General features: G+C 44.8%; 1 protein-coding gene across 2 annotated transcripts in view; it reads right to left on the minus strand.

Annotated features, from left to right (window-relative positions):
* Positions 1-658: 658 nt before the first annotated feature.
* The window catches only part of LOC121577740 (plexin-A2), a 64,258-nt gene continuing 36,949 nt past the window's right edge, over positions 659-27,967 (minus strand). Inside the window, exons 5-32 of one of the 2 annotated variants that reach the window (XM_041891588.2) lie at positions 24,831-24,931; positions 22,041-22,164; positions 21,757-21,910; positions 21,470-21,566; positions 19,052-19,166; positions 18,679-18,879; positions 17,915-18,011; positions 16,921-17,120; positions 15,979-16,130; positions 15,024-15,141; positions 14,727-14,863; positions 12,387-12,554; positions 10,880-10,973; positions 10,482-10,721; positions 10,231-10,374; positions 9,425-9,659; positions 9,162-9,304; positions 8,679-8,947; positions 7,675-7,741; positions 7,155-7,301; positions 6,337-6,496; positions 6,080-6,183; positions 5,000-5,096; positions 4,678-4,871; positions 4,404-4,573; positions 4,078-4,290; positions 3,251-3,401; positions 659-3,037 (exon numbers count right to left, since the gene is read on the minus strand). In XM_041891588.2, coding sequence (XP_041747522.2) covers positions 2,903-3,037; positions 3,251-3,401; positions 4,078-4,290; positions 4,404-4,573; positions 4,678-4,871; positions 5,000-5,096; positions 6,080-6,183; positions 6,337-6,496; positions 7,155-7,301; positions 7,675-7,741; positions 8,679-8,947; positions 9,162-9,304; positions 9,425-9,659; positions 10,231-10,374; positions 10,482-10,721; positions 10,880-10,973; positions 12,387-12,554; positions 14,727-14,863; positions 15,024-15,141; positions 15,979-16,130; positions 16,921-17,120; positions 17,915-18,011; positions 18,679-18,879; positions 19,052-19,166; positions 21,470-21,566; positions 21,757-21,910; positions 22,041-22,164; positions 24,831-24,931 — 4,227 coding nt within the window. In that variant the 3' untranslated portion in view covers positions 659-2,902. The other variant, XM_041891589.2, reaches the window with a different exon arrangement.

Genomic DNA, 27,967 nt, shown 5'->3' on the forward strand with positions numbered 1-27,967 from the left:
TCTGACATCAGACTGTGGGGGCCCTGTTCAGAGAACCACTCCAGGCAAAACCGATACCATTTTACACTATTCAATTTGCATGCTAATGCAGCCTAAGCATGATGAGTAGAGTAGGCTACAGGGCTGGGTTGGGTCTAGTGCTGCTTACCCCGGCAGACAAATCACCTCCCCAATAACCGGATCAGACATTGGCTCCAGTGTAAGAATGGGAACATGGAGTGGAGTGGCCATGAATTATGAAACAGAAGATGCTTCAGTAGAAAATCCACTGTTAGCTTCATTGTGAGGCAGATGGGCCAAGTCAGCGTCAAGGCCGTCTATTCTATTGGTCTGAAATATTGTAAAGAATAATATGCATATTTTAGATATTTAGTCATTTAGCAGACGCTCTTATCCAGAGCGACTTACAGGAGCAATTAGGGTTAAGTGCCTTGCTCAAGGGCACATCGACAGATTTTTCACCTAGTCTGCTCGGGGATTAGAACCAGCGACCTTTCGGTTACTGGCACAACGCTCTTAACCACTAAGCTACCTGCATATCTGTAAGCTACTAGTGTAACATATAATCAAGGCCTACACATTGTAGCAATGACTCATTTATGCTAATTAAAAAACACATTATTGCTGTAAAAGAATCCAGACAAATGTATTTCCATCAGTTGACATTTTAATGTATAGCAACAGTACAAAGTGAATCGTTTGCTTGCAAAATAGGAGTGTTTTGTATGTACAATATTTATACAATAATTTATTGTTTAAAAAAGATTAAATGCTAAATTTCATACAGTGTATTGCACCACACATTTATAAATTATCATCATAAAAACGTCACACATGAAACATTTAACACTTAAACAGGACATGGGTTTTCTTATTTTGTTTTAACTATTTTACGAATATTTATTTGTGGAGTGCCCTCCAATGTTGACCAAAATGACCAGGGCCCGGTTTCCCTATAGCGATGGAACTAACATGCTGACCACACCGCACACCTTGAAAATGAAATGTATTTCTATATAAATGAAATAGGCCTATAGCCTACTGTTTATATTTTAATGAATCCATCTCAGTTTTGATTTGAAGCATATTTTAATACGTCACTTGTTTGTATCAATTGCAAAGACATTGGCAACTTTGTATTTGTAGTCAACTTTGTTCTGAGGTTATCCGAGGCCACAGAAACTGATAAACCATGTGATTCTATGTTTACTGGAGATATTCTATGTATAAAGTGACGCGGGAGGGCAAAAAAGCATCTAAGGACGCATTTAGCTGTTCTACGAGTGGTCTGAGGCAGGCGTTAGATTACGAGCGTTTCCAAGTACAACGTTTATAACGCTGGTTTTGGGAAACAGCTTAGAGATTTAATGATGCTCCTACGAAGAAGGGTCTAACGATTAACTATGCTTTCGTGAAACCGGGCCCAGAACAAGTAACTGGTCAAAATGACTGTAGAATAATGGAGAAATCATCAAGTTCGTAATGAATGATTTCAATGCAGATAAACATAACAAACAGAAACCCTGAATTAAATCAATCCTATGGAGAGCCCAGTTTTATAATGATAATCTTTAAGATGGCACTCAGTGAATGCAGCAGCAAAAATAATTTGTCATTTGAATATGTTAAAATCAAACCATTTAAAAAGCTATTCTCTCATCTTGACCTCATCTTTTAAAAACGTTAATGGGACATATTTAAAAGAAAGGTACATTCTACTTGAGTTTCCACCTTTGAAAGTATGCTATTTAGAAGCCTGAGGATTCTCTGAAAGTATAACACACAACAATGATATACTGAAATTCAAGTATCATGTTCAATGTAAACATTGACTGATGGCTGAGAGGTCTCATAAACCAGGAGGAAACTGATCTGACCCACAGGAAGTGTAATTAATCTTCCAGCTCTATGGAATGATTCCCGAAGCTCCATTTGGCTACTTTGGGTCACTGCTAATATACAGTTGGTTAAATAAATGGCCTAGAAATCCACTTCCCTCATTTCTGTCATCCCCAGAGTGCCTTAATAACTTAAGACCACCTTGTTAAACTTTTCTATAAGTAATTTCTACTTTGTCTACAGGGCATTTTACATAGTATGAAACATGAGAAACTTTTTGAACTAAGAGCAAGGGTCAACAGGCTGAAGTGATCTTTTTAAATAAGGGATATATTTTGAATGGTTTTCTATCCAGATTTGTTCTCTTTACAAATGTGCTTAATTCTGATGGCTTAATTCAATTAAATCTGCACTGCAGTGTTTACACAACAGCATAAATAAATTCAAATAGACTCATAGAAAGGTTTTGGGCTCCAGATTACCTCCCCTCGCAATGCATCCAGTTTCCAGATTTAGGCACATGTTTGCACAGGCAGTAGGCAGAGTTACTGTGTAAACATTGCTAAGGCAGATTTGATTGAATCCAGCCCAAAGTATGCCGTAATGGAATTGACCTCCCTCCCTGTAATAAGAGCTTTGTGTGGCTTTTTATGATAGAGTGCTCAGAGTGTGTCTGGTAAAGTGAGTGTCAGGCAGCGTGGAAACCAAACCAAAATATTCTGCTACCTTGGATGACCTGGAGATTTTAATGTCACCTAATCGCAGAGTTCACTAACCTTCATAGAGCCTTCATAAGGCTTCATAAAGGCTTTATGATGCAACATTAGACTTGTCCACTGAAAAGGAAATGTCAGTCCAAGGCCAAGGCTATGATATGCATGTACTTTTGTTTTTGTAGTACTGCTTAGTTGTCTCTCATTGCCTGCTCATCCCTTACACCTCCACATGTCGCCCCATTGCAGCCGACAGAGAGAGGACAGCAGTGTTTGGTGAATTTGCTTGTCTATCTGTGCTCTTCCCTTGTTGAGCACTCAGGCTGAATTATTCTGTTGTTCAGTTCCCTTCACCTGCTGCTTTTGGGGCTGCTTGCTCTTCTGGTGTAGCATGTCTCCACAGACATGGCTGCGATGATCTGCTCCACCTTGTAGGCCAGCCTCTGCTTCTGGGCCTGATCATCCTGCTCCAGGGCCTCAATGATCTGACACACACACATACAAGACAGACATAAAATCAGCAAAGCAGGCAGGTGAACACAAGGTTACTGTACTTTGTACTGCAAATACCCTCCTGTTACTACAAATAGGCAGGCTAAGGGATACTTTAACTTACTTTGAATCTAGATGCCCCTGTTTTGGATGCCACCCTAGCCCCCTACTGTATTTTGTAAAGATATTGATGTATAGGGCCTCACCTCTTGGCTGTACTTGCTGACGTAGCCATACATCTCATGGAGGGCACTCAGCACATTGAACTCATTGGAGTGAAGGCGGGCCTGCTCGGCCAGGTAGGCATTCATGTCCTGGTCACTGATGGCAGGTAGGCGGTTTATGTCCGCGTAGTACCTAGAAGGAGACAGAAACACACTGTACTGTCAGCAGCCATCAGGTCTGGGGGTTTGAGCTGTTCTGTCAGCCAACATGTAACCTAACGTAGCAGGTGTAAAAGAAACACCTGAAACTACATACCCCACATTCTGGTCATGACGAGATAAAAAAAAACTGTTGATAGGTTCTCTTCTGCACTGTTCAACCAATCCAGTAAATGTGGAGGCGGAATTAAGATGGAGTGTTGCCTTGTTAATATTCCGGATTGAAACAACTTCAGAGCGCAAGCTAGCAAACATGTCGTTAGCTGCTACCCACTAGGCACAGACGTCAATTCAACGTCTATTCCACATTGGTTCAACATAATTTCATTGAAATAATGTGGAAACAACGTTGATTCAACCAGTGTGTGCCCAGTGGGTATATGTTTCACCGGGGACTGTTAACAGTGAAGTGCATGTCCAAAAGCGGAAGTCGTGTCACAGGCTCTCTTCCTTTTCCCCTGAAAAGCAGATGTCTCCGATTTTCTACCGATGGCGCTGAGGGTGGCCCACGTGTGACTGTAAGCTATAAAGGTAGTCTGGACACTAAAGTCAGTCTTCCTCTGTGATTTCAGTGTAAAAGAATAACTAAGAATCTATTAATAATATCACATTTGAGTGATGTAAGTAAAACACACACACACTCATCTCACCTCTCCACCCAGCTCTTGTAGTTGGGGATGTCCTTGGCATAGAGTAGCTTGGTGGATGGGGAGTCCTTGCCCAGGCGATGCTCTGAGGTAGAGCAGGAGTCCATGAAGGTCTGGGCCACCACAGACAGACAGGCATCTGTGATGCTGCTTTTATGGATGTCAAACACAAACTGGGGGTTCTTGATCACGTTCACCCAGAAGCGCAGAGGCAGGCTGGGGCAGAGAGAGGACGAGAAATAACAGTTTATAGACAGACTATATATTGAGACGATCAGCATAAAATCATTATTGGTTTCAAGTAGCACATTAAATCTGCACTCCCTCACCAGTTGCTTTTCCATGTGTGGCGAACATCCATGTCATGGATGCCGTGCTTGTCAGCCTGCTCGTCCAGGAAGTCAAACATGTACTTGATGGCGAGCGGAAGAGCACTACCCCGGCACACAGTGCTGAACAACGTCTCAAACAGGTCATCCACAAACTTCTGCAGCGTACCCTAAAGAAAACACCACAGCAATGTTAAAAACACACCATAGCATTGGAACAAAACTACTGAATCTGTAATTGCTAAGATGCTCTGGGGGGAGAGTGAGGGAATACCTTAGTAGCCAGTAGCCTGGTCAGGTATATCTCGGACACCATCTTGGAGCCGCGCTCACCCTCCTTCTGGTCCCCATGGTCGTGGTTCTTGACCAGGTGCCACACTTTCACCCCACTCTCCATGTCCGGGGTGAGCATGGGCACACGGGAGTGAGGGCTGTCAGGACTGGTGGGGGTGGAGCGGAACGGTACATCTGCAGAGAGAGAGCGAGGGACCCAGACAGTCACTAAACATTATCTCAGTAGGTCCGGTAGAATAATGAATAGTTAAGTGAGTGGTTTGGTGGTGAGAGTGGCTCCAGGGCAGGCCTGACTGACTGACCATATCTGCTGATGCTGCGTGGGAAGCTGGCTGAGGAGGGCAGGTTGTACGAGGACATCTGCTTGGGCACCAGGGCCACCACACAGCGGTCTGACACCTGCAGGATTCATACGGAAAACACAAGGGTTCATGTCAGTTTGACCCACTCCCAAATCAACATTATTGGGTCAGAACATGACATTGATATGATGAATTTGGCCCGATGAAGACCTATAGAAGTTATTCAATTTACAATTTGAGATATACAGTATAATGAACTTGAGCTTAGGGGGTAGGCCATGGTGAAGAGGTGGGTCTTTAGGCGGGACTGAAAGATAGTGATGAACTCAGTCACAGATGGCTGGAGGGAGGGAGCTCCAGAGCCTAGGATTAACCCTGGAGAAGGTGCTGTTGCTGAAGCTCTGGAGCCTGGTCCTGGACACGAGTCACAAGGTGGCCTGCTGTGGTAGAACGGAGTGAGTGTGTGGGTTGCACAGGTGGTTGGTGGCACCTTAATTGGGGAGGACGGGCTCATAGTAATGGATGGAAATGAATATTTGGAATGGTAAGTGAATCCCACCACAGGAGGCTGCTGGAGAGAGGACCGCTCATAATAATGGCTGGAACCCATTCCGTTCACTCCATTCCAGCCATTATTATGAGCCGTCCTCCCCCCAGCAGCCTCCTGTGGTGGGTTGGTAGGGGATAAGAAGGTCAGAGAGGTGTGCATGCCTTTTGCAGTAAAGCAGGCTCCCAGCGTGAGCAGAATTCACTGCTGCTGCTCTGCAGGAGCCACAGACCGGGCTGTCACAGAACCAGGTACGCAGCAGAGAGACTAAAAGTAAGTAATCGAGGGAAATTGTTCACTTCCTTGATAGATTTGATCAACACATTCGCCTCTTTCAAACCCCCTTCCTGGTGTGGCAGCCAAAGTTGGGTGTCTTTGTCTCTTGGCTTAATGCAAACATGTGAGATGGCAGCTGACTCATACAGAAGATGAGAGAGGTGGATCAGTTTGGTTTACTATGGCCAGAGGCAGCATTGAGCATTCATGTTAGTGAACTGTGTGATGGGGATTGGAGAGAGAGTGAGTGGGTTGACCTGATAGTGCATGAGGGTGTTGAGTCTCTTCCAGTCGCCTTCAATCTTAGTGGTGATGTCTTCATCCTGCAGGACCACACGTGCCGTCCTCCCCTGGCGCCATTCTGTTGGGGGAAAAAACACAGGTGTGCATCTATGAGTCCCTTTTCAAGGTTCAATAAGTCAGACACAAGCAGACAGTGAATAATCACGTGTTTATCTCAATATTAGTTATTGTATGACATCCATTCATTCTGACTGGAGCCAGTCTGTCTCACCCAGGTCCATGTCCGCAGCCCGAGGCCTCTGGGAGAAGTGCATGTTCCTACAGACAGCATCCAGGATCTTCTCCTTCACCTGGGTGATGGTGTCACAGTTGAGCACCTTGACGGGGAACTCGGGGCTGTTCTCGTTGTCTGGGTTCACACAGCTCAGAGTCTGAGGAGGGACCCGAGAGAGTGCTGTCATTACTATCCACTGTCCCTCTCTTTAAATTGGCCTACTGGCTACATGGAAAAGGCTCTCCTCTCCTTGTGTGCCATCTCTCTCACAGCTTTGGCCAGAAATGTAATTTCACACTTTCAGCTGGATGCCGGGTTGCCAGCTCTAGAGGGGCATTAAATGGGTAATGAGAAACTACCTCTCCGGCAGGGCGATCAGAGAGGTGTCATCTTGTAACTGGGCTGCTCTCAGGCTAATGCTTGGGGGATGAGCCACACTGCTGCTGCATCCAACTTCTGCTTTAGCTACGGACCATTTTCTCCAGTGGCCAAGCAAAAACTGGGACTGTGTAGCCTTGATTAGATAATCTCTTTTAACTCTTAGCTGATTATGTCACTGAATAGTGTAATATTATTTGTATCATCCTTTGGCTCTTTACTGTTGTATTATCTAGCCAATGAATTCTCTCCTATTCAGAGCTTTAACATAAGGGCACTATGAGTTAATGGTAGGCTCGCACAGCATGTCGCCTACCAACTGTGGTGTAAGCAAGCCTCTCACTTTTATGGTGTTAACTATAATTAAGAAAATATTCCAAGTGGTTTTAATGGAATCTGACATCTAAGACAAATTGTTGTATGGTATGGTGACTCACCAGGGTCTTGTATTCAATCTGCTGGCGGATGAGTTTGTCTTCACTGAGGGAGTAGCGAGCCTCCCCGGTGATGCAGTCTATAGGCCCCTTCTCCATTTGCTGCTTTATGGCACAGTAGAGCATGAAGAGAGGCTCACCTGCACACTCCTTTGTCCAGGGAGCAAAGGAGGAGTGAGAGAGGATTGAGAGAGGAAAGGAGAGGAGAGAGATATACCTGTGAGCTGTTCACCCTCATATGACTGGGAGCCAGAGAACAGAGCATGAGTCATCAAATAGAATAAACTCCAGGTTGCTTAGTGTTGATTTGTAGAGACCAATGAGACCTGATTACTTCTGAGGTGAACATTATTGCTCTACATTGTTCATAAAACACATCCATATCACACACCATGGGACACACGTGTAATCCCAACGCACATAGAAATCCATCTGGTGTATAATCAATAACAATCATCAGAGGATTGCAGTGATATATCATGGTGACATCTGCAGTGATGAGGTTCCAAGTCATTGATATTACCTTAAGGAATTTGTGAAGTAGGAAGGCAAACCAATTTGTCAGCATCTTCTCTGCAACTGACTCGGTTCTGCAAGAAAGGAACAGACAGATACATTTTTAAGAGAGAGATGTCGGAACGTAGAGTGGTCTGACCATTTAGGTAGAGAGAATGCCTAAGAGGGACAGTAGACAACCAAATGTTTATGTAAAAGTACCATACTGCTCTGCATGGTCTCAGAGGACTAACTCACCAGAACCGGAGTGCCGCTGCTATAGAACAGAACCTATTTGGGGCATGACATAATTGTGCAAACGCTACTTTCTGACCACTTTCTGTCCTTTCACTGTGTCAGCAGCACTCATCCCATCATCAAATGCTGTATGGGCAAGATAGTGATTTATTATGTATCAATAGATACACTAAAACATACTTGTATGTTCTATCTGATAAAACATTCAAAGATCTAATTGTTAAATATTAACCTTTTGCCTCCCTTTAGAGTTAATACTATAGCTCCATTGCAGCCTCCTTACTTGCTCATCTCTTTCCTTCTCGAAAGATGGTGCCGATATACATGGCAGCTCTGCTTCTAGCTCCTGCTCACTGCTCATTCTCATGCATATACCTGGCCGTCACTTCTTTCCCATTGCCTGCATTCCATTATCTTTGGGATTCTTTTTGTGAGTGCAGAATGTTTGGGCTAACAAGGTCAGCCTTGCTGGCTCCCATGTTAACACATCCCTATATTTAAAGAGTGTGTCTCAGATTGAGTGCCTCCTGTGAAAGATTTAGCAGGCTTCTCCCAGTCCTGGGAAAACAATGTGCAGAATAAAGTGAGGTGGAGGGGAGGAAATGTGAGCTACAGCTGAATGTTTCATGAGTGGCACATAGAGGATAAGTCAGACTGACAATGGCTGTCTATACTCACGCTCTCTTGCTTTGTTTCCATTTGTGACAGTTATTCTGTGTGATATTAGGTTCTCAGCATTCAGAAAAACAGGTGACAAGCGTTCTCTGTCTGTACCTGCGCAGCAGTAGTTTAGGGTGGTTCTTGCTCTCCAGGTTGCGCTCTATGAGGTCAGAGAGGAGGTGTTTGAGCACGTCTGTGGCGTACTCCAGGCGGCCCTGCAGCGCAGTCATGATGAGCGAGGCCACGTAGCCGCGGTCACGCATGGAGAAGGAGCGCTGGAGCTCCAGAGTATGGATAAATGTCAGCAGGAACACTTTGTTATCCACCAGCTGGGCAAATTGCTTCAGAGCCTTCTCCACACCCTGCTGCCCGCTCCCAGACACCTACACACACACAGAGACACACACAGAACCCTCCGTTAGAGAGTGATCTTGCGTGGGGTATATAATCTGTTTTTGTCTCACAAAGTATTTGTCGATTTATAGGCATATTGGATGTATTTGTTAGATGTTCTGATTCTACAAATAATGCAGAGTTACAGTAGATGGCAAGGGGTCAGGTGTGGCCAGGTTTGTAATGGTGGTAATTGTTGGTTACCTCCAGCTCCCTGAGTACAGGATGGTCATCAAAGCCAGGGAAGAGGACCCTCATGGTATAGGTGCGGTAGTCCAGGTGGGGGATCCCAGCCCTGTCCAGGTCACTGGTCAGCTCGTTGATGTCAGTCTGCAGCTCAGCGAAAGCTGGACACAATTATAGAGGAATTTAGTCAATATTCAAGCTTTTTGTGAGTTATTAGCATTATATTGCTCTCTTGTATGGGCAGTTGAGATTGTCTGATAACATGTGCTGGTCAGACTCACCTTCCTTGCACTCCAGAGCCACCCGGGACTCCAGGTTGTCCATCTGCATCTGCAGGCGTTTGAGAGTGAGGTCATTCTCGTGCGACTTGCGTCTGTAGGCCAATAGGACGATGAAGACTATGATGAGCAGCAGGCCTCCTCCAGCCGTGATGCTGAATATGGCAGGCAGGGTGAGCAGGCTGTCTGAACGGATGTGGACTGCACCAGGAGAGATGTGGAGACCACCCACCTGGACCTTTACATAGACAATAAACGATAAACACACGTGTACATAGGCCATCATGCAAACTGTAACACATAGGTAAACCATACTGAATAATAGTTTCCTTTTTATATATTTGTTTGACCTTGGCCAAGCTGCATTTTACTTAAAGGCCCAGTGCAGTCAAAATTCCGTTTTTCTTGTGTTTTGTATCATATTGTATAACAGATGATGATAATAACACTGTAAAAGTCTGAAAGAATTTGATCAGTGTTATTTCCTGATAGTTGCTGGTTGAAAATACAATCTACTCAAGACCTTCTAATCAGCAGGTTTTGCATGGGTGGAGTTTTGGCTTGCTTGGTGACATCACCAGGTGGTAAATTAAAAAGTTAAAAGACCAATAACAAAGAGAGTTCCAAACCTGTCTGCCATTAACAGCTAGATTTTCTGTTTTCCCCTCACCGTTCAGACCACTCCCAGACAGTCCTAGCAAAATTCTTCCTTAATTGTTACACAGAAATTATTTGATATAAAAACGGCTGCATTGGGCCTTTATTAGTTTATCTAGACCAGGATTAGACAGTCTGACAGACAAACTGACCAGGACTTTGTGCTGGCCTGTGAGGTTGGGCGGCTCACAGAGTAGCTGTGTGTCAGAGACGGTGAGGGTGCAGGGTGTGACCCCAATCAGCACAGTGTAGTTCAACCTGGCCCCGCCAGATGCCGAGGGCACCAGGTTACGCCCCTGCAACACAGAGAGGAAAACCCCACATCAGGTGAGTAGATAGAACACATCATCTTATGACAGTAGTGCTACAGAGTTATGGGCTGCTCTAGGCTGGGCGGTCCCACCTTGAGTATGATGGGGGAGCCAGGTTTCTGCTCCAGCACCCCAGACAAGCTGAGGGGCTCCAGGTAAGGATTGGGGTAGTAGATGAAACTGGTGCTGTTGTAGGTGAGCAGGGCCTGCACGTTGTTGAAGACAAAACCAAACTCCTCCACGTGTTTCACTGACTCCTGGTCCGGTGTGTACTCTGCCTTCAGGGAGGGAGCAAAGCAGCTTATCGTGGTGGTGTTGAGCACCTTACACACCTGGGGAGAGATCCAGGGACAGAGACAGACAAGCACAGAGAAATACTTGTCAAGACTTTTGAAATGACAATTAGAGTTGGCCACCATTTCTCAGGACTATAGAATATTCTGGACAGGGGAAAGAGATACAGTAATATGTTATCAGTGGACAGACTCACATTGACAGACTCGTGACCGGCATACTTGACCCTGACCCTCGGCTCCTGCACCACATCCAGGTTGGTTCCCGTCACCATCAGGGTAGTGTGTCCACTAGAAAATACAACACATACACCATTTTACACCTCCATATCGGCCTCTGAATAGGTGATCCAGGTTTCCTCGGCTTCCTGGGGTTATCAAAAGCACCTGACTTGCATTGAATTGTGCTTTTCAGCATAAATGCATCTTTGGTACCAGGAAAACATCTAATTGTTCTGGCCAGTTAGAACCAAGTGGAACAGTTCTGCCAGCTGGCTTCCTGTTTATTGATATATCAGGGATCCAAGGCTGGCATTTCATGAATGCTACCTGATTGTGTTGCATGTATTAACACAAACAAACTAGCTGTGATATCACTTGGACTACATGTAGAGCTCTGACTAAAGAGAGACCGACCTGAAGAGAAGAGAGAAACTAAATGGAAAAGTGGAACATCTGTCTAGTCAGCTTGAGATGGATCCAATCATTCCCACACTTCAAAGGGTACCTAAGCTTTGGTGGCCACATGGTGTGACTGCACACAGATGATGAGACGATGGGACTTTAATTATAAGTCTGTGAAATCCTCTGTCAGTTGACAGAGTAGAAAGCCACTAGCCACTACTCTGCACCACTTCTCCCTGGCTGGCTGTCTCTGTGTCCTCAAGTCACATCCAGCCCTGCACCAACTATCATCAAATCAAATCAAAATGTATTTGCCACATGCGCTGAATACAACAGGTGTAGACATTACAGTGAAATGCTTACTTACCAGCCCTTAACCAACAATGCAGTTTTTAAGAAAAGAACCAAAAAATAAAAAAGTGTTAAGCAAAAAAATTGATAAGTAAAAAATAGCAAATAATAAGAGAAGCAGTCAAATAAAATAACAGTAGGGAGGCTATATACAGGGGGTACCGGTACAGAGTCAATGTGCGGGGACATCGGTTAGTCGAGGTAATTGAGGTAATATGTACATGTGGGTAGAGTTAAAGTGACTATCCATGAATAATAAACAGAGTAACAGCAGCGTAAAAGAGGGGGTTGGTTGGGGGGGGCAGTGCAAATAGTCTGGGTAGCCATGATTAGCTGTTCAGGAGTCTTATGGCTTGGGGGTAGAAGCCTTTAAGAAGCCTTTTGGACCTAGACTTGGCACTCCGGTACCGCTTGCCGTGCGGTAGCATAGAGAACAGTCTATGACTAGGGTGGCTGGAGTCTTTGGCAATTTTTAGGGCCTTCCTCTGACACCGCCTGGTATAGAGGTCCTCGATGGCAGGAAGCTTGGCCCCAGTGATGTACTGGGCCGTATCATGCATCATCTTTGACAGGAAGGCCAGCAGAGCAGATTGCTGTGGTGCCTTGCACCTTCACTCACCTTATCCCTCAGTAATAAACAGCTGAACCAAATGGGGGGAAAACATCAATAATTTATTAAAATATCAGTTTATTGCATACACAACTTCTTTGCTGGGGGGTTTGCTGTACCTAGTTATGCTCCACTCTGGCTCGATGCGCTGGACTGTGGGATCCTCAATGTATTCAAAGCTCAGGCTTCCTGGCACCTTGGCCAGATCCACATTGAGGCTGACCTGCACCAGGCCAGCGCCCGTCACAGAGGGGGCAGAGAAACACACGATCTCCGACATGGTCCGCCTGGGAAAACCAACAGGGAATACCAACAAGGTTAAACTCCTTTGATTCTGTCTGTGCCTACTCTTTACTGTGTGGGAATCTTAAATCTACTACAGAGTTATGCACATTACCATGCAGGGTGAGCGAGCACTGTCTCCACAGCCTCTTCCTCGCTAGAGACACGTTAGAGATGAAATTATTTCTAGCTAATGGTGCCTTTTCTTCACACTCCTGACTCTCACGAGGGCCTTTTTGATCTTTATCAAATATCAACACTTCTGGGTAACAGGATCGGATCCTTTTGTTCAATTTTCGCCTAAAATGACATACCCAAATGTAACTGCCTGTAGCTCAGGACCTGAAGCAAGGATATGCATATTATTGATACCATTTGAAAGGAAACACTTTGAAGTTTGTGGAAATGTGAAACTAATGTAGGAGAATATAACACATTAGATCTGGTAAAAGATAATACAAACAAAAAAAACATGCGTTTTCTATTTTTTCTTTTGTTCCATCATCTTTGAAATGCAAGAGAAAGGCCACAATATAATATTGCAATTTAGATTTTGGCCACTAGATGACAGCAGTGTGTGTGCAAAGTTTCAGATTGATCCAGTGATGCGTTGCAATACTGGATTATTTTGTATCAAGTCTACCCAAATGTGCCGAATTGGTCAATTGATACATTTTCAAGTACATAACTATAGAGAACATACAAAAATGATATGGTAATACAAAATGTAAGTTTACACACTCCCAGGAATGTCATACATGATGGATAATTAGCTTATACACTAACTTTCACACATCTACAGTTGAAGTCGGAAGTTTACATACACCTTAGCCAAATACATTTAAACTCAGTTTTTCACAATTCCTGACATTTAATCCTAGAAAAAAATTCCCTGTCTTAGGTCAGTTAGGATCACCACTTTATTTTAAGAATGTGAAATGCCAGAATAATGGTAGAGAGAATGATTTATTTCAGCTTTTATTTCTTTCATCACATTCCCAGTGGGTCAGAAGTTTACTTACACTCAATTTGGTAGCATTGCCTTTAAATTGTTTAACTTGGGTCAAACGTTTCGGGTAGCCTTCCACAAGCTTCCCACAATAAGGGGTGAATTTTGGCCCATTTCTCCTGACAGAGCTGGTGTAACTGAGACAGGTTTGTAGGCCTCCTTGCTCGCACACGCTTTTTCAGTTCTGCCCACAAGTCAGTTCGTCAAATTTCTACCCTGCTAGAGCTGCCCCGGTCCAATGTAAGTGCTGTTATTGTGAAATGGAAACTTCTAGGAGCAACAATGGCTCAGCCGCGAAGTGGTAGGCCACACAAGCTCACAGAACGGGACTGAGTTGCAACACTCACTACCGAATTCCAAACTGCCTCTGGAAGCAACGTCAGCACAAGAACTGTTCATCGGGAACTTCATGAAATGGGTTTCCATAGCCGAGCAGCCTCACACAAGCCTAAGATCACCATGCACATTGGCAAGCGTCAGCTAGAGTGGTGTAAACCTCACCACCATTGGACTCTGGAGCAGTGGGAACGCGTTCTCAGGAGTGATGAATCACGCTTCACCGTCTGGCAGTCCAACAGACAAATCTGGATTTGGCGGATGCCAGGAGAACGCTACTTGCCCCAATACATTGTGCCAACTGTAAAGTTTGGTGGAGGAGGAATAATGGTCTGAGGCTGTTTTTCATGGTTCGGGCTAGGCCCCTTAGTTCCAGTGAAGGGAAATCTTAACGCTACAGCATACAATTAAATTCTGGACGATTCTGTGCTTCCAACTTTGTGGCAACAGTTTCGGGAAGGCCCTTTCAGCATGACAATACCCCCGTGCACAAAGCGAGGTCCATACAGAAATGGTTGTCGAGATCGGTGTGGAAGAACTTGACTGGCCTGCACCAACTCCATATTAATGCCCATGATTTTGGAATGAGATGTTCGACGAGCAGGTGTCCACATACTTTTGGTCATTTAGTGTATATAAAACACAGGAAATTCATGTATTTGACTGTACAGGGCCTTTTTAAAGAGGTCCCCAAAAAATAAGAGTAGAGAACAATGCACTGTCCTAGCTTTGTCTTTCCACAGGCACTTTCATCAAGTCCCCACTTTTATATAAGGGTCTTTGTAGGAGCTTCAGTAGAGGGTTCTCTTTTGGCCTTCTCCTCTGCACTCACCTGTACAGCTCACAGGTCTGGTTTCCAAAGGTAACGTTCACTCTGCTACCAGCACCCAGGTTCTCCCCCACAATGGTGACCTTAGTGCTCCCAGACTCAGGCCCTCGGCAAGGGGTCAGTCCCACCATGGTAGGGGTCTGGGAAAAGAGCATTTTCTCAATATTCCACATGGCATGGTACTTTGTGAACTCTGTTGTCGATGACTCATTTAATAGTGTATGAGAGCAAACTGTTCCAGAGCAATAATACTGTAGTAGAGAGATGTGTTCTATATATGGTTCAAGATGCAGATCATACCACAAAGGAGTAGAGCTGGGAGGACTGAGTTCGTAGTTCTGGTCTACATTCACCAACACACAGCTGGACTGGACCAGGTGCACTTCCCTGAGATGTAGAGTCCATCTCACACACAATCCTGTCAAGACACACATAGAGAGGGAGAGTAATTACTTTGCTGTACACATTTTTCAAGTGAACAAAAAGTGATATTTTCTGTTGGTCTCTCCTGTCAATGTGATTGAGGCAGACTTTCATAGTAGTGGTAGGTCAATATGGAAGGCCATCTTTCTTCCTAATGGAAAACCAATAGCACCAATAGAATAGCAATGATAAACTACACCCCATCTCTACCACCCACCATTACCTCGGTCACCATGGCAACAATGTGTTCTCCATAAATTAGTTAGCCTGTCAGATAAAGTACGCATTGAATAAGTCATTATAAAAACTGACCTACAGTAAAAATAATGGTTGTAATGCCATGCTTTAAAGCACTATGTGGGGCCTAAATGAGTAGTCCCAGAAATGTCTTAGGGATAAACCTTTCACCCCTACAATAACAGGACCCAATGAATCCTCTTCTCGCCACACTCTGCTATGTCAGTTTTCCAATTTTCTGCTGGCATGTTCCTTTATACAAGGATATAAATAAGGGGCCCTCAGCCATGGACCAATCGAATGACATGGCTGTGAGAGAAACATATGGCTTACAGATTGTCCCTGCAGGCAGTGACATGCAGCGCATTTCAATTACAGCGGTGCCATCAGCCTCGCAGAGACACACAAAACAGCTCTGCTCGCTACTCCTCAGTACACTAAAGCAAGCCTGCTGCAAGCTGATTATCTTTATCTCTATCATTGGTTGTATTCTTTGTGGGTGTGGGTGTGTGTTTGCGTGTAAGTGTCTGTGTGTAAGTGCCTGAGTGAGTGCATGCATGTGTGTCTGGGTGCTTCTGTGCGTGTTGGTTCTTACTGTTCTGCAGTGATGTAGCCCTCTTCCTGTGGAGTGCAATGTACCCCTGCCACCTCCACGTTCCCCAACAGTTCTGAGAAGGACAGTCCCAGGTTCATGCCCTGTATGGTGATCAGTGTTCCCCCCTCTGGAGGCCCTGCCACTGGGCTCACCTACAGGGAGGAGACAGTGGCATGGAGAAGTGCGAGATTTAGAACACTTCAGAACACTGTATATTACTGTTTCATAGCTCTTTGCGAATGAAGTGAGAAGATAAAATAATAGGTAGAAAACATATAAATCAGAAATCATGCGGTTCAAATACAGCCTTTAAGTAATATTCCATGTGTAGGCCTTGTAGTAGCACAGAAGTAGAGTTACATTTTCGAAACATGACAACTTGCACTGCATCACTATGTACAAAGATAACTATTCAGAAGCTCTCCTTAAAATGGCTTGACCACACAAAGCCCTTACAGGTCTGTAGCGCAGCTCTATCGCTGTTCCCAGCAGCAGGCAGTAGCTGCCCGGGTCTGAATCAATTCACTCCCAGACTGCCACTGAAACACTAATAATGTGACAGGGACTTCAAAGGCTTGTGGCTCTTTGAAGTGGGTGCAGTAGTTCTCTGTGTCTGTCTGACCCACTATGTCTCTCTCGTACTAAAGAAGGAGTTAGGGCCAAAAAGACTCACAAAATAGGCTGCATAGTGCATGGCTCATGGCTGCATTTATTTGGTTGCAGAGCTACTGTTGTACTCTACGTGGCACACGCTGTATGTCTGGTATAGTCCTTCCTTAATCGTGTTGTACTGATTTGAAGGAGGATATGATGCTCATGTCTAAGGACTCAATGGTTTTTACTGGTTATTTCTGAGAAGGCCTCTTATCACTATGATGGATAATGATGAACGTTAAAATAGAGGTTTGCAGGAAAAGGTAAGGGTCTGACTGATTAACTAACCGCGGTGATGCGTGGGTTGGTACACTTGACATTCCTGGCGGACAGGTTGAGCCAGCGGCTGGCGTAGGGGCTGATGGGTGGGCAGTGCTGCTTCATGGTGCAACGGCCTTCTCCACTGCACCAGCCACACTGGAACTTCCTCTCAGCCCGCAGACACATGCCACAGCTGTCCCGCTGGGCACCACACTTATACAGGTGCACTGTGGGATAGAGGAGGACTGCAGTTGAATTACATTCAGTGCTTGTATATTTGACAGTATTTAGATATTGACTGGCACTATTCTACAATCAAATACTGTTGGATTCGAACTTCTAACTTGAAATACCTTACACTATTAGAACTGAGTGGATGGAATCTACTGAGTGAGAAAGGGGAGGGCAGAAAGTTTACATTCTGTCAGAACATGTTATTGTTAAATCTCATGTATTCTATGGAGAGGAGAAGAGCAACGGTCTGGTTTCAGTCACAGATAAGGTAGGACAGCCGTGAGTTAGGAAGGAGTGAGGAATTTGGGCCGAGGTCAGGTCAGATGGAGTGAGAAAGTACAGTCACCACTAAAGTCTTGCCTAGCAACAGAGATGTGTTGGCTGTCCAGATTTGCAAGGAGGAGACTCTGCATAGAAGTAGGGTATAAATATATGTGCTTGTGTAAACATGTCTTTGTCTTTTCAGCTGTTTGTCCCAGTGGGTGAATAAACTTGGTTTGAGCTTTGACTAGTTGTCCGTTAGTTTTTCACTCTGTTTGTCAGAACCTAAAAATACATAATCAAGCAGCATAATGGAAAGAGTTCTACCAGTCAGAAACCAAAATGGTAAACACAAAAGCACAAATGATTGGTTAGTACTTAATAACACAGTAGAGCGTGAGTGCCATGTGAACTTTATCTGAAGGCAGAGTGAAAGCCTTGACGTGGGCTAGACCCCATCCATCCCAACAGAGTGAGTGTTTTCCACTCCTCAGCAATTGTAGGCAATGATGGATGGCGCAGGCACCTTTAATCTTCTCGGGATTGTCGATGATGAAATTGCCGTTCCAAACGATAGAAAGGTCCACCGCCAGGTCACTGATCCTTACACCCTCATAGATGTACTGAGAGAGAGAGAGAGAGAGAGAGAGAGAGAGAGAGAGAGAGAGAGAGAGAGAGAGAGAGAGAGAGAGAGAGAGAGAGAGAGAGAGAGAGAGAGAGGAGGCTTTTAACCACCTGTCATTTCCATCACCACTGTCTGCTCCTCTCCACTGTGACGGCCACATTGGGATAGGACTCTATGGGGACTAGAGAGGCTGTTCATCTAGAGCTGAGGAAAATGGGCGTTTCACTAGACGTGAGAGAGGAGATTGAGGTATAGATGCATTAACATGGAATGTGTGTCATGTAGTCTGTGCAGCCCTGTCTGCCACTCATCCTCACTGTCAACTATCTGAGAAGTTGGTCTCGACTCAAAATTGAACCTCAAGGGAACCTATTATGTCCCTATTACAAGGACCTAGATGTATGTTTGAATGACACGGACATGTTAGGTTTCAGACATAAATTAAATGTCTGTTTTAGTCATTCCACTGCAGATAACCTACTTCTTATTTAATCAAGACATGGCATGACTGATATCATTTCAGTGGGATGAGATCAGATTTAGATTGCGCTCAGAGACTACCTCAGACGCAATTCACTAGACTAGAGATAATGGTCCTGGATAATGCACAGCCAGGCTGAGGCTGGTCCCAGGGGGAGTGTTAGAGAGGGTCACACAGTACATACTGAGCTGTTCTGACACTGCACGCTGGAGCTGTTAAAGCGCAGGGCGGTGATGCGGTGGTTGGTTCCCTGGACGTGGAGCACACACTCGTATCCACGCTGGCCAGACTGGGGTTGGGGAAGGTTCCGAGCCCTCAGGGTGATGGGTCTCACCTCCCCTGCTGGGATCAGGATCTCTCCAGAGTGCAGCAGCTGGGGGCAGTCCTGTAGAACGTACGCCAGGAGTCAAAGGTCAGACAACATCAGCAGGTTTCTATCGAGGTCCATTCAATTATAAAGATAGATTAAACACGGGTTAATGTAAACATGCGTTAATGTGCATTATAGAGAAAAAACGGTTAATCTGGTGTATGTTTATCCATAGCCATGTAGCTACCTCTGAGGCATTGACCCGGCCCTCCTGAAAGGAGCAGCTGGAGGGGTTGTGGGTACACAGGTTGCGGTATTTACACCAGTGGCAGCGGAAGGTACTGTTCACACAGGACAGACACCTGCAGGGCAGAGACAGAGGGAGGGACAGATGGACACGTTACACACGTCATATGACCAACCAGCCAACAGACATCCAAATGCTTCCAGAGACTCTGTGGCCAAACACATGCTCTTAGGGAACGTACGTTTCTAATGATCCATCTAAGATACAGTGCATGAAGAGAGCAGAGTTAGTTTCCTCAACATTGTACCACTAACGCATACTGTTAATACAGCAATGTTTCAGAGAGACCATGAGCACACAGTAAGTCAGTTTGTTCTGTAACAGCTCTGCATTAATAGAGGTGGCCTGCCAGGCCTTTTCAGGAACAGGATAATGAATCATGGAGGCTGATCTGATGCTGCTGTGCTGTGTGAGGAAGAGGGGGAGGGGAGAGAAGGGGGAGGCTGTTTAGACTGACATATTAATCACACTATAGACCAGAGAGGGTTGCTAGCTGCAAATGGACACCTCATTCTGATGAATTGGATGTGATGAGGCTTTGGACTACATTTCTATTATTTTAATATGTTAAAGTGGACCTGAATGTACCTGCCAGAGAGCTACACTACATGACCAAAAGTATGTGGACACCTGCTCGTCGAAACATCGCATTCCAAAATCATGTGCATTAATATGGAATTGGTCCCCCCATTTGCTGCTATAACAGCCTCCACTCTTCTGGGAAGGCTTTTCACTAGATGTTGGAACATTGCTGCGGGGACTTGCTTCCATTCAGCCACAAGAGCATTAGTGAGGTCCGGCACTGATGTTGGGCGATTAGGTCTGGCTCACAGTCAGCGTTCCAATTCATACCAAAAGTTTTCGATGGGGTTGAGGTCAGGGCTCTGCAGGCCAAGTTCTTCCACACCGATCTCCATAAACCATTTTTGTATGGACCTCACTTTGTGCACGGGGGCATTGTCATGCTGAAACAGGAAAGGGCCTTCTCGAAACTGTTGCCACAAAGTTGGGAGCACAGAATCGTCTAGAATGGCATTGTATGCTGTAGCGTTAAGATTTCCCTTCACTGGAACTAAGGGGCCTAGCCCAAACCATGAAAAACAGCCCCAGACCATTATTCCTTGGCACTATACATTGGGGCAGGTAGCGTTCTCCTGGCATCTGCCAAACCCAGATTCGTCCGTCGGACTGCCAGATGGTGAAGCGTGATTCATCACTCCAGAGAACGTGTTTCCACTGCTCCAGAGTCCAATGGCGGTGAGCTTTACACCACTCCAGCCGACGCTTGGCATTGCACATGGTGATCTTAGGCTTGTGTGCGGCTGCTCGACCATGGAAACCCATTTCATGAAGCTCCCGACGAACAGTACTTGTGCTGACGTTGCTTCTAGAGGCAGTTTGGAACTCGGTAGTGAGTGTTGCAACCGAGGACAGACGATTTTTACGCACTAAGTGCTTCAGCACTCGGCGGTCCCGTTCTGTGAGCTTTTGTGGCCTACCACTTCGCGACTGAGCCGTTGTTGCTCCTAGACGTTTCCACTTCACAATAACAGCACTTTCAGTTGACCGAGGCAGCTCTAGCAATGATGAACTGACTTGTTGGAAAGGTGGCATCCTATGACACTGCCATATTGAAAGTCACTGAGCTCTTCAGTAAGGCCATTCTACCGCCAATGTTTGTCTATGGAGATTGCATGGCAGTGTGCTCGATTTTATACACCTGTCAACAACGGGTGTGCCTGAAATAGCCGAATCTACTAATTTGAAGGGGTGTCCACATACTTTTGTATATATAGTGTAGATGCTGCCTTGCATGGCTCACAACTACAATGCTCAAGCTTGGTCTGTCTGCAAATTCAGAGCGGGGTTCACAAATGAATACATATGATACGAAATGTAACATATCATTCTAAATGGAGTGTCCCGGATTTACGTACAGAATAATATGCAGGTTGTTCTACCAGCAATACACAAGAGCTGTACATTTATTTACACACTTAAAAAGATTTCCATCTCTTTGGAGATTGAATTTAATCTGCACTGTGAGATTCTGGAGGGGTTATCTAAAACCTCTTAAACGTAAGTAAATGTAATCGAAAATGTAATCTACGTAATCCCCGAAAGTTATTATTTATTATGAGAGGGCCATAAATAACCACTTTTTCCTCAGGGAACCAGTCTAGAAACAAGCTAATAATGCGGGGTTGACTGCCTAAGGTTGACCTAAATCTGAATTTAGGGGTTACCTATCTGCCTGAACTTAAGTGGGGTTGCGTACATCAATGTCCTTAATGATGTTGTACTCTACTATCTATTGAATGGATCAGATAATGTGTGGGCCGGGAGTGTTGTACTCACGTGTGATGCATGCTGCAGTTATAGAACTTGACCTCTGTACTGCCCAGCATTTGACCTGTCTCCTTAGAGTTCAGACGCAGCTCCACACCCAACCAGTCTGATAGATGAGAGAGAGAGGGGGGTTTAAGGATTCATCTGATTTTGAGTATATCTATGGATCTCCAGGTTTTTGGTTATACAGTGGTTGGCTTTATTCAGACTGCTGGTCCTCTGTAAAAGAGGTCACATCTGTATCACTGAGGAACACAGAGAAATAGGCTCTATATTGGAGCTATATCTTTTCTCACCTTGTCCTTCAGGTATGTGTGGGACCTCCTTGCCAGACGGGGACAGACACATGACTCTGTTGCCGTTGACATGACCCTCCATCTCTGCCTGCTCTCCAAAGGCACAGCTGATCCCAGCTGAGAGGTCAGGCACATTGCTCACCTCCAACAGGAGCTATAGGAGAGAGGGATAGCTGGTTTGGAACAGTCTGGTCTGTCATGAAAAACTCAGGACCACTTCCCACCATCAAGACTCAGAACATGTAAGAATCAGTTTAAGAATGAACGGTTAAGATTTGACTCACGGGCACACTGTGTGCTGACACGGCGATGCTGGCTGGGTGAGCGATAACCTTCACACAACGTTCGATATCAGTGGCGAACCGGAAGGGCTCCTCTGCTCTCTGACACTGGTCTCTTCTGGCACACCTATGGGTGGGAACCAGGACATTATTAATTCTTACAAAAACATTGCACTTAAGACAATGAGAGGCTCTCAAGGTTGCATCTCTCAGCGATCGCGCTTCCTCTTGACAAGGATTTAACAATAGAGCGTGTCTCTCTTTTACATGTGTAATGCACACTGTGGGATGAGACAGTGCTTAATGAACTCTCAGATGTTGTCAAGGGTGACATCTCACGAGAGCCTTCAAAGCGCACAGAGACCTCAACTGTAATTACAAGACATTGAAGGCAGAATGGATGGTTGTTGTTCCTGCCGTCTCCTTGATACAGCCTGTATCCACAGGGAGAATAGACAGTAACTTTTTGGCCTCTCATTAATTGAAGTGCCTCTGGATAGCCATTTCATCCCAGACGCCCTTTCATTCCCTTTTATCTCATCTCCTCCTCCATGTTATGTTTGATAGAGCTGTTTGTTCTCCTGTCCTAGCCCCTTAGACATTAACACACCACACACACACTCCTCTGTAGGGCACATGGAGCTTTACCTCCACATGCTTTGGGTGGGCATATACAGTGACTGCATGTTGCATTTTCTAACTCCCTGTTTGACTCTGGAGAGACAAGTTGAATTTTTAATTCAGGCAATAGTAGCTAGATTGTGAATAGTAGCTCATGGAAGTGGCATGCATACAGGTATAATAGTGGGACTTGGAGTAGAAACTGCACTAAAGAAAACTAATTACGAATAAAGAAACAAAAATTTAAACGCAACATGCAGCAATTTCAAAGATTTGACTGAGTTATAGTTCATATAAGGAAATCAGTCAATTGAAATAAACAAATTAGGCCCTAATCTATGGATTTCACATGACTGGGAATACAGATATGCATCTGTTGGTCACAGATACCTTTAAAAAAAAGATAAGGGCGTGGATCAGAAAACCAGTCAGTATCTGATGTGACCACCAAATGCCTCATGCAGCGCGACACATCTCCTTCGCATAGAGTTGATCAGGCTGTTGATTGTGGCCTGTGGAATGTTGTTCCACTCCTCTTCAATGGCTATGCGAAGTTGCTGGATATTGGCGGGAACTGGAACACGCTGTCGTACACGTCAATCCAGAGCATAACAAACATGCTCAATGAGTGACGTCTGGTGAGTATGCAGGCCATGGAAGAACTGGGACATTTTCCGCTTCCAGGAATTGTGTACAGATCCCTGCGACATGGGGCCGTGCATTATCATGCTGAAACATGAGGTGATGGCGGCAGATGAATGGCATGACAATGGGCCTCAGGATTTCGTCACAGTGTCTCTGTGCATTCAAATTGCCATCGATAAAATGCAATTGTGTTCGTTGTCCGTACCTTATCCCTGCCCATACCATAACCCCACCACCATGGGGCACTCTGTTCACAACGTTATCAGCAAACTGCTCATCCACACGACACCCACATGACGCCATCTGCCCGGTACAGTTGAAGCCGGAATTCATCCGTAAAGAGCACACTTCTCCAGCGTGCCAGTGGCCATCGAAGCATTTGCCCACTGAAGTCGGTTACGACGCCGAACTGCAGTCAGGTCAAGACCCTGGTGAGGATGACGAGCACGCAGATGAGCTTCCCTGAGAAGGTTTCTGACAGTTTGTGCAGAAATTCTTCGGTTGTGCAAACCGACAGTTTCATCAGCTGTCCAGGTAGCTGGTCTCAGACGATTCCGCAGGTGAAGAAGCCGGATGTGGAGGTCCTGTGCTGGTGTGGTTACACGTGGTCTGCGGTTATTAAGGCAGGTTTGACATAATGCCAAATTCTTTAAAACGACGTTGGAGGCGAACATTAAATTCTCTGGCAACAGCTCTGGTGGACATTCCTGCAGTCAGCATGCAAATTGCACGCTCCCTTTTATTGTCCCCAGCACAAGGTGCACATGTGTAATGATCATGCTGTTTAATCAGCTTCTTGATATGCCACACCTGTCAGGTCGATGTATTATCTTGGCAAATGAGAAATGCTCACTAACAGGGATGCAAACAAATTTGTGCACAACATCTTTGAGAAATAAGCATTTTGTGCATATGGACAATTTCTGGGATCTTTTATTTCAGCTCATGTAACATGGGACCAACATTTTACATGTTGCGTTTTTTTATTTTTGTTCAGTATAATCCATTCTGTGTTTTGCTAGTCAAGTAGGGTGATAAGATGCTCTCCAAGAGCTGCAATTTAGATAATGATGATCGTAGAGATTGCTGAAATGCAAATGCCAAAAAATACAGCATATTACATTCTTTCTGAGGTCTGTTTCAGGACATTTCCAGAAACATTGCCTGGGTTTTAATCTTCTGAATCCCTTCTGGTCTGTCCTGTTCTATTACGTAAGCTAACATGCCGGTCAGATAATTAAGATGTAAAAGTTAAGCCCACTCTCTCAAAGACTGAATTGTTATAGAGGTTGCAGCAGCCCAGTGGGTTACCCTGTCTACTCCCTGTAATCCCTCTATACTCTGTGCCCATTATCTCATTCTGTCCCCCCATACCAGCAGTGACAGACAGTCTGTCTATATCTGTGTGCTCAATAGCACCATTTTCTATTGGAGGGATTTTATAAACTCTTACTGGTAAGTTATGTGATTGGTGTTTTAAACCATGGTCATCGTGCCTTTTTAAGTGTAGTGTGGTAGTGGACTTACATGTTGAGCAAGACACACCAGCCGCAATGAGGATCCCCAGAGCTCAGACACTCTCCGCAGGTCCCATATTGCTCACATGCCTCCACTGGGACCTTGGTCACCTAAAACACAACAGAGGAAGGCTTAGATGCAGCACAGAGGCCATGGAGGCTACAACATTCACATACACATAGATATGAGTAGCATGTCATTTACAATTAGTGTAAAACATATTGCTCTATATAATTGCTTCATGACTTGTTTAGCTGGTTAATTGTGTGTAGTATGTGATAAATGTCATGTATCCACTGAAATAGTGTATTTCCTGTTGGCTTGACCCATGAAACACAGTTTACATGATCTAAGGAAATGGAGAAAAGCCTGGTAGTCTGTGAAATCAGATTGATTCAGCTGATTGATTGTGGGGGGTTCAACAGAGAACGTAGCTCTGGCAAACAGGCTGAGAAAGGAGAAAAGCCACAGCAAATATAAGCCTGACCTCCATGGGTGAGCTCACAGCCTAGATCAGCCTACACACATACACACACACACATACACACACACACACCACCACCACCTCTCTGTGAGGACACCTGGCAAAGCATACGCTCTCCATTAGCTGCTGTGACAGACATTGCAGTTGAGTGGGCAGCGCCAGCCAGTGCATACACAAACAGGTTGAAGCTTTGCTATTTTATACTTGATTATTCTCCCCCTTGACGGACCATGCAAGCAATTTCCTGATGTAAGCAATCACAAATGAAGAGTGGATTATGGATTAGAGCGTCTCCGCTGCACTTGATAGCGTAAGTGGGTTCTCTCCCAGGTCTGTGTTAGCAAATCTGATTATCTGCCACTTCCCGCAAAATCATTTTTTCTTTTTTTAAGAGTTCAGAACACATCCAGTGCATTCTATTAGCAAAATGATTTTGAGAAGGGATGGACGGGGGGGGGGACGGGGGACGGGGGCAGGCAAGCAAGAGAAAGTGAGAGGGAGAGAACTATGGATGGTTATAATAATGGTGTGGTATGTTATTATTAAGTCATATACTCTGATCCACTCTGCATCTGTCAGCTTTAGCTATATTATGCAATTCTCATCATCTTATATCATGCTCTTACAGCAGTTTCCCCTATATTAATTTTAAAAAGTGTTTAAAAAAAAGTATATATATTTCTGCTGAGACGCGCTTTTAAATGGATAGTCATTGGCTCAATGACTGGAAGTCTATGGGAACAGCTAGCATGTCATTGCGCTAACGCTAGTAATGCGATTTCCCCTCTGCCTTCAAAAGTTGTCATTGTCAATGAAATGTAAGTGTTAAATGTGAATTCAACTGACCATATCCATCAACCATCAGCTTATTATGTGTCTAGTCGATCTGCTGGGTGAAGGTGAGTGGGAGGACAGACAGAGGGCACTAACGGACATGGCTAGAGGTTACTCTCCTCCCTGACCTGTTGTGTTCACAGCTGCTGACCCCTTGACAGGGATAACAAAAGGTTTAAGGACGGGTCAGGGGGAAGCCAGGACAGAGACTGATAACCCTTCCTGTCCAAACAAGCTCACACAAAGTCAGACCAAACCACACTCAACAAAAAGCACAGAAACAAAGCATTTTCTCCTCTGCCTTTGGCCCTTGATGAGACGGGTCACGGGTGCCTCTATAACAGGGCTCTCTGACCCTGTTCCTGGAGCGCTACCCTCCTGTAGGTTTCGATTCAACCCCAGTTGTAACTAACCTAATTCAGCTAATCAGTCAGCTAATTATTAGAATCAGGTGTGCTAGATTAGGGTTGGTGCGAAAACCTACAGGACGTTAGCACTCCGGGAACAGGGTTGGAGAGCCCTGCTCTATAAGCACTACAGGCAGCCTCGTATGTACGATGTGTAGCCTGTATGATGATGTTTCATTTCACCTGGGTTATAGCTATTGCCTTCAGGTTAATTATACTGACTAAAAGGGAAATAAGAGGGGAATTTGTTATCTAATGTGTCCTAAACAATGGTACTCTCAGAGATGGAGTTATACACAAAACACCAAATGTGAAACTGGGGGATTTGAAGGAATTAGAGTGAGTATTTCACATTTTACAGTGCAGCACTTGTAGAGAGATTGCCCCTCTGACCCCATGCTACAGACAGACCATTACAATTCAATGAAGTGTACAGTTGAAGTCGGAAGTTTACATACACCTTAGCCAAATACATTTAAACTCAGTTTTTCACAATTCCTGACATTTAATCCTGGTAAAAATTCCCTGTTTTAGGTCAGTTAGGATCACCACTTTATTTTAAGAATGTGAAATGTCAGAATAATAGCAGAGTGATTTATTTCAGCTTTTATTTCTTTCATCACATTCCCAGTGGGTCAGAAGTTTACATACACACAATTAGTACTTGGTAGTATTGCCTTTAAATTGTTTAACTTGGGTCAAACGTTTCGGGTAGCCTTCCACAAACTTCCCACAATAAGTTGGGTGAATTTTGGCCCATTCCTCCTGACAGAGCTGGTGTAACAGAGTCAGGTTTGTAGACCTCCTTGCTCGCACACGCTTTTTCAGTTCTGCCCACAAATGTTCTATAGGATTGAGGTCAGGGGTTTGTGATGGCCACTCCAATACCTTGACTTTGTTGTCCTTAAGCCATTTTGCCACAACTTTGGAAGTATGCTTGGGGTCATTGTCCATTTTGAAGACCCATTTGCAACCAAGCTTTAACTTCCTGACTGATGTCTTGAGATGTTGCTTCAATATATCCACATAATTTTCCTTCCTCATGATGCCATCTATTTTGTGAAGCGCACCAGTCCCTCCTGCAGCAAAGTACCCCCACAGCATGATGCTGCCACCCCTGTGCTTCACAGCTGGGATGGTTTTCTTTGGCTTGCAAGCGTCCCCCTTTTTCCTCCATACATAATGATGGTCATTATGGCCAAACAGTTCTATTTTTGTTTCATCAGACTTGCGGACATTTCTCCAAAAAGTACGATCTTTGTCCCCATGTGCAGTTGCAAACCGTAGTCTGGCTTTTTTATGGCGGTTTTGGAGCAGTGGCTTCTTCCTTGCTGAGCGGCCTTTAAGGTTATGTCGATATAGGACTCGTTTAACTGTGGATGTAGATACTTTTGTACCCGTTTCCTCCAGAATCTTCACAA

The sequence above is a fragment of the Coregonus clupeaformis genome, chromosome 12 (assembly GCF_020615455.1).
Source record: "Coregonus clupeaformis isolate EN_2021a chromosome 12, ASM2061545v1, whole genome shotgun sequence".
Taxonomy (NCBI): domain Eukaryota; kingdom Metazoa; phylum Chordata; class Actinopteri; order Salmoniformes; family Salmonidae; genus Coregonus; species Coregonus clupeaformis.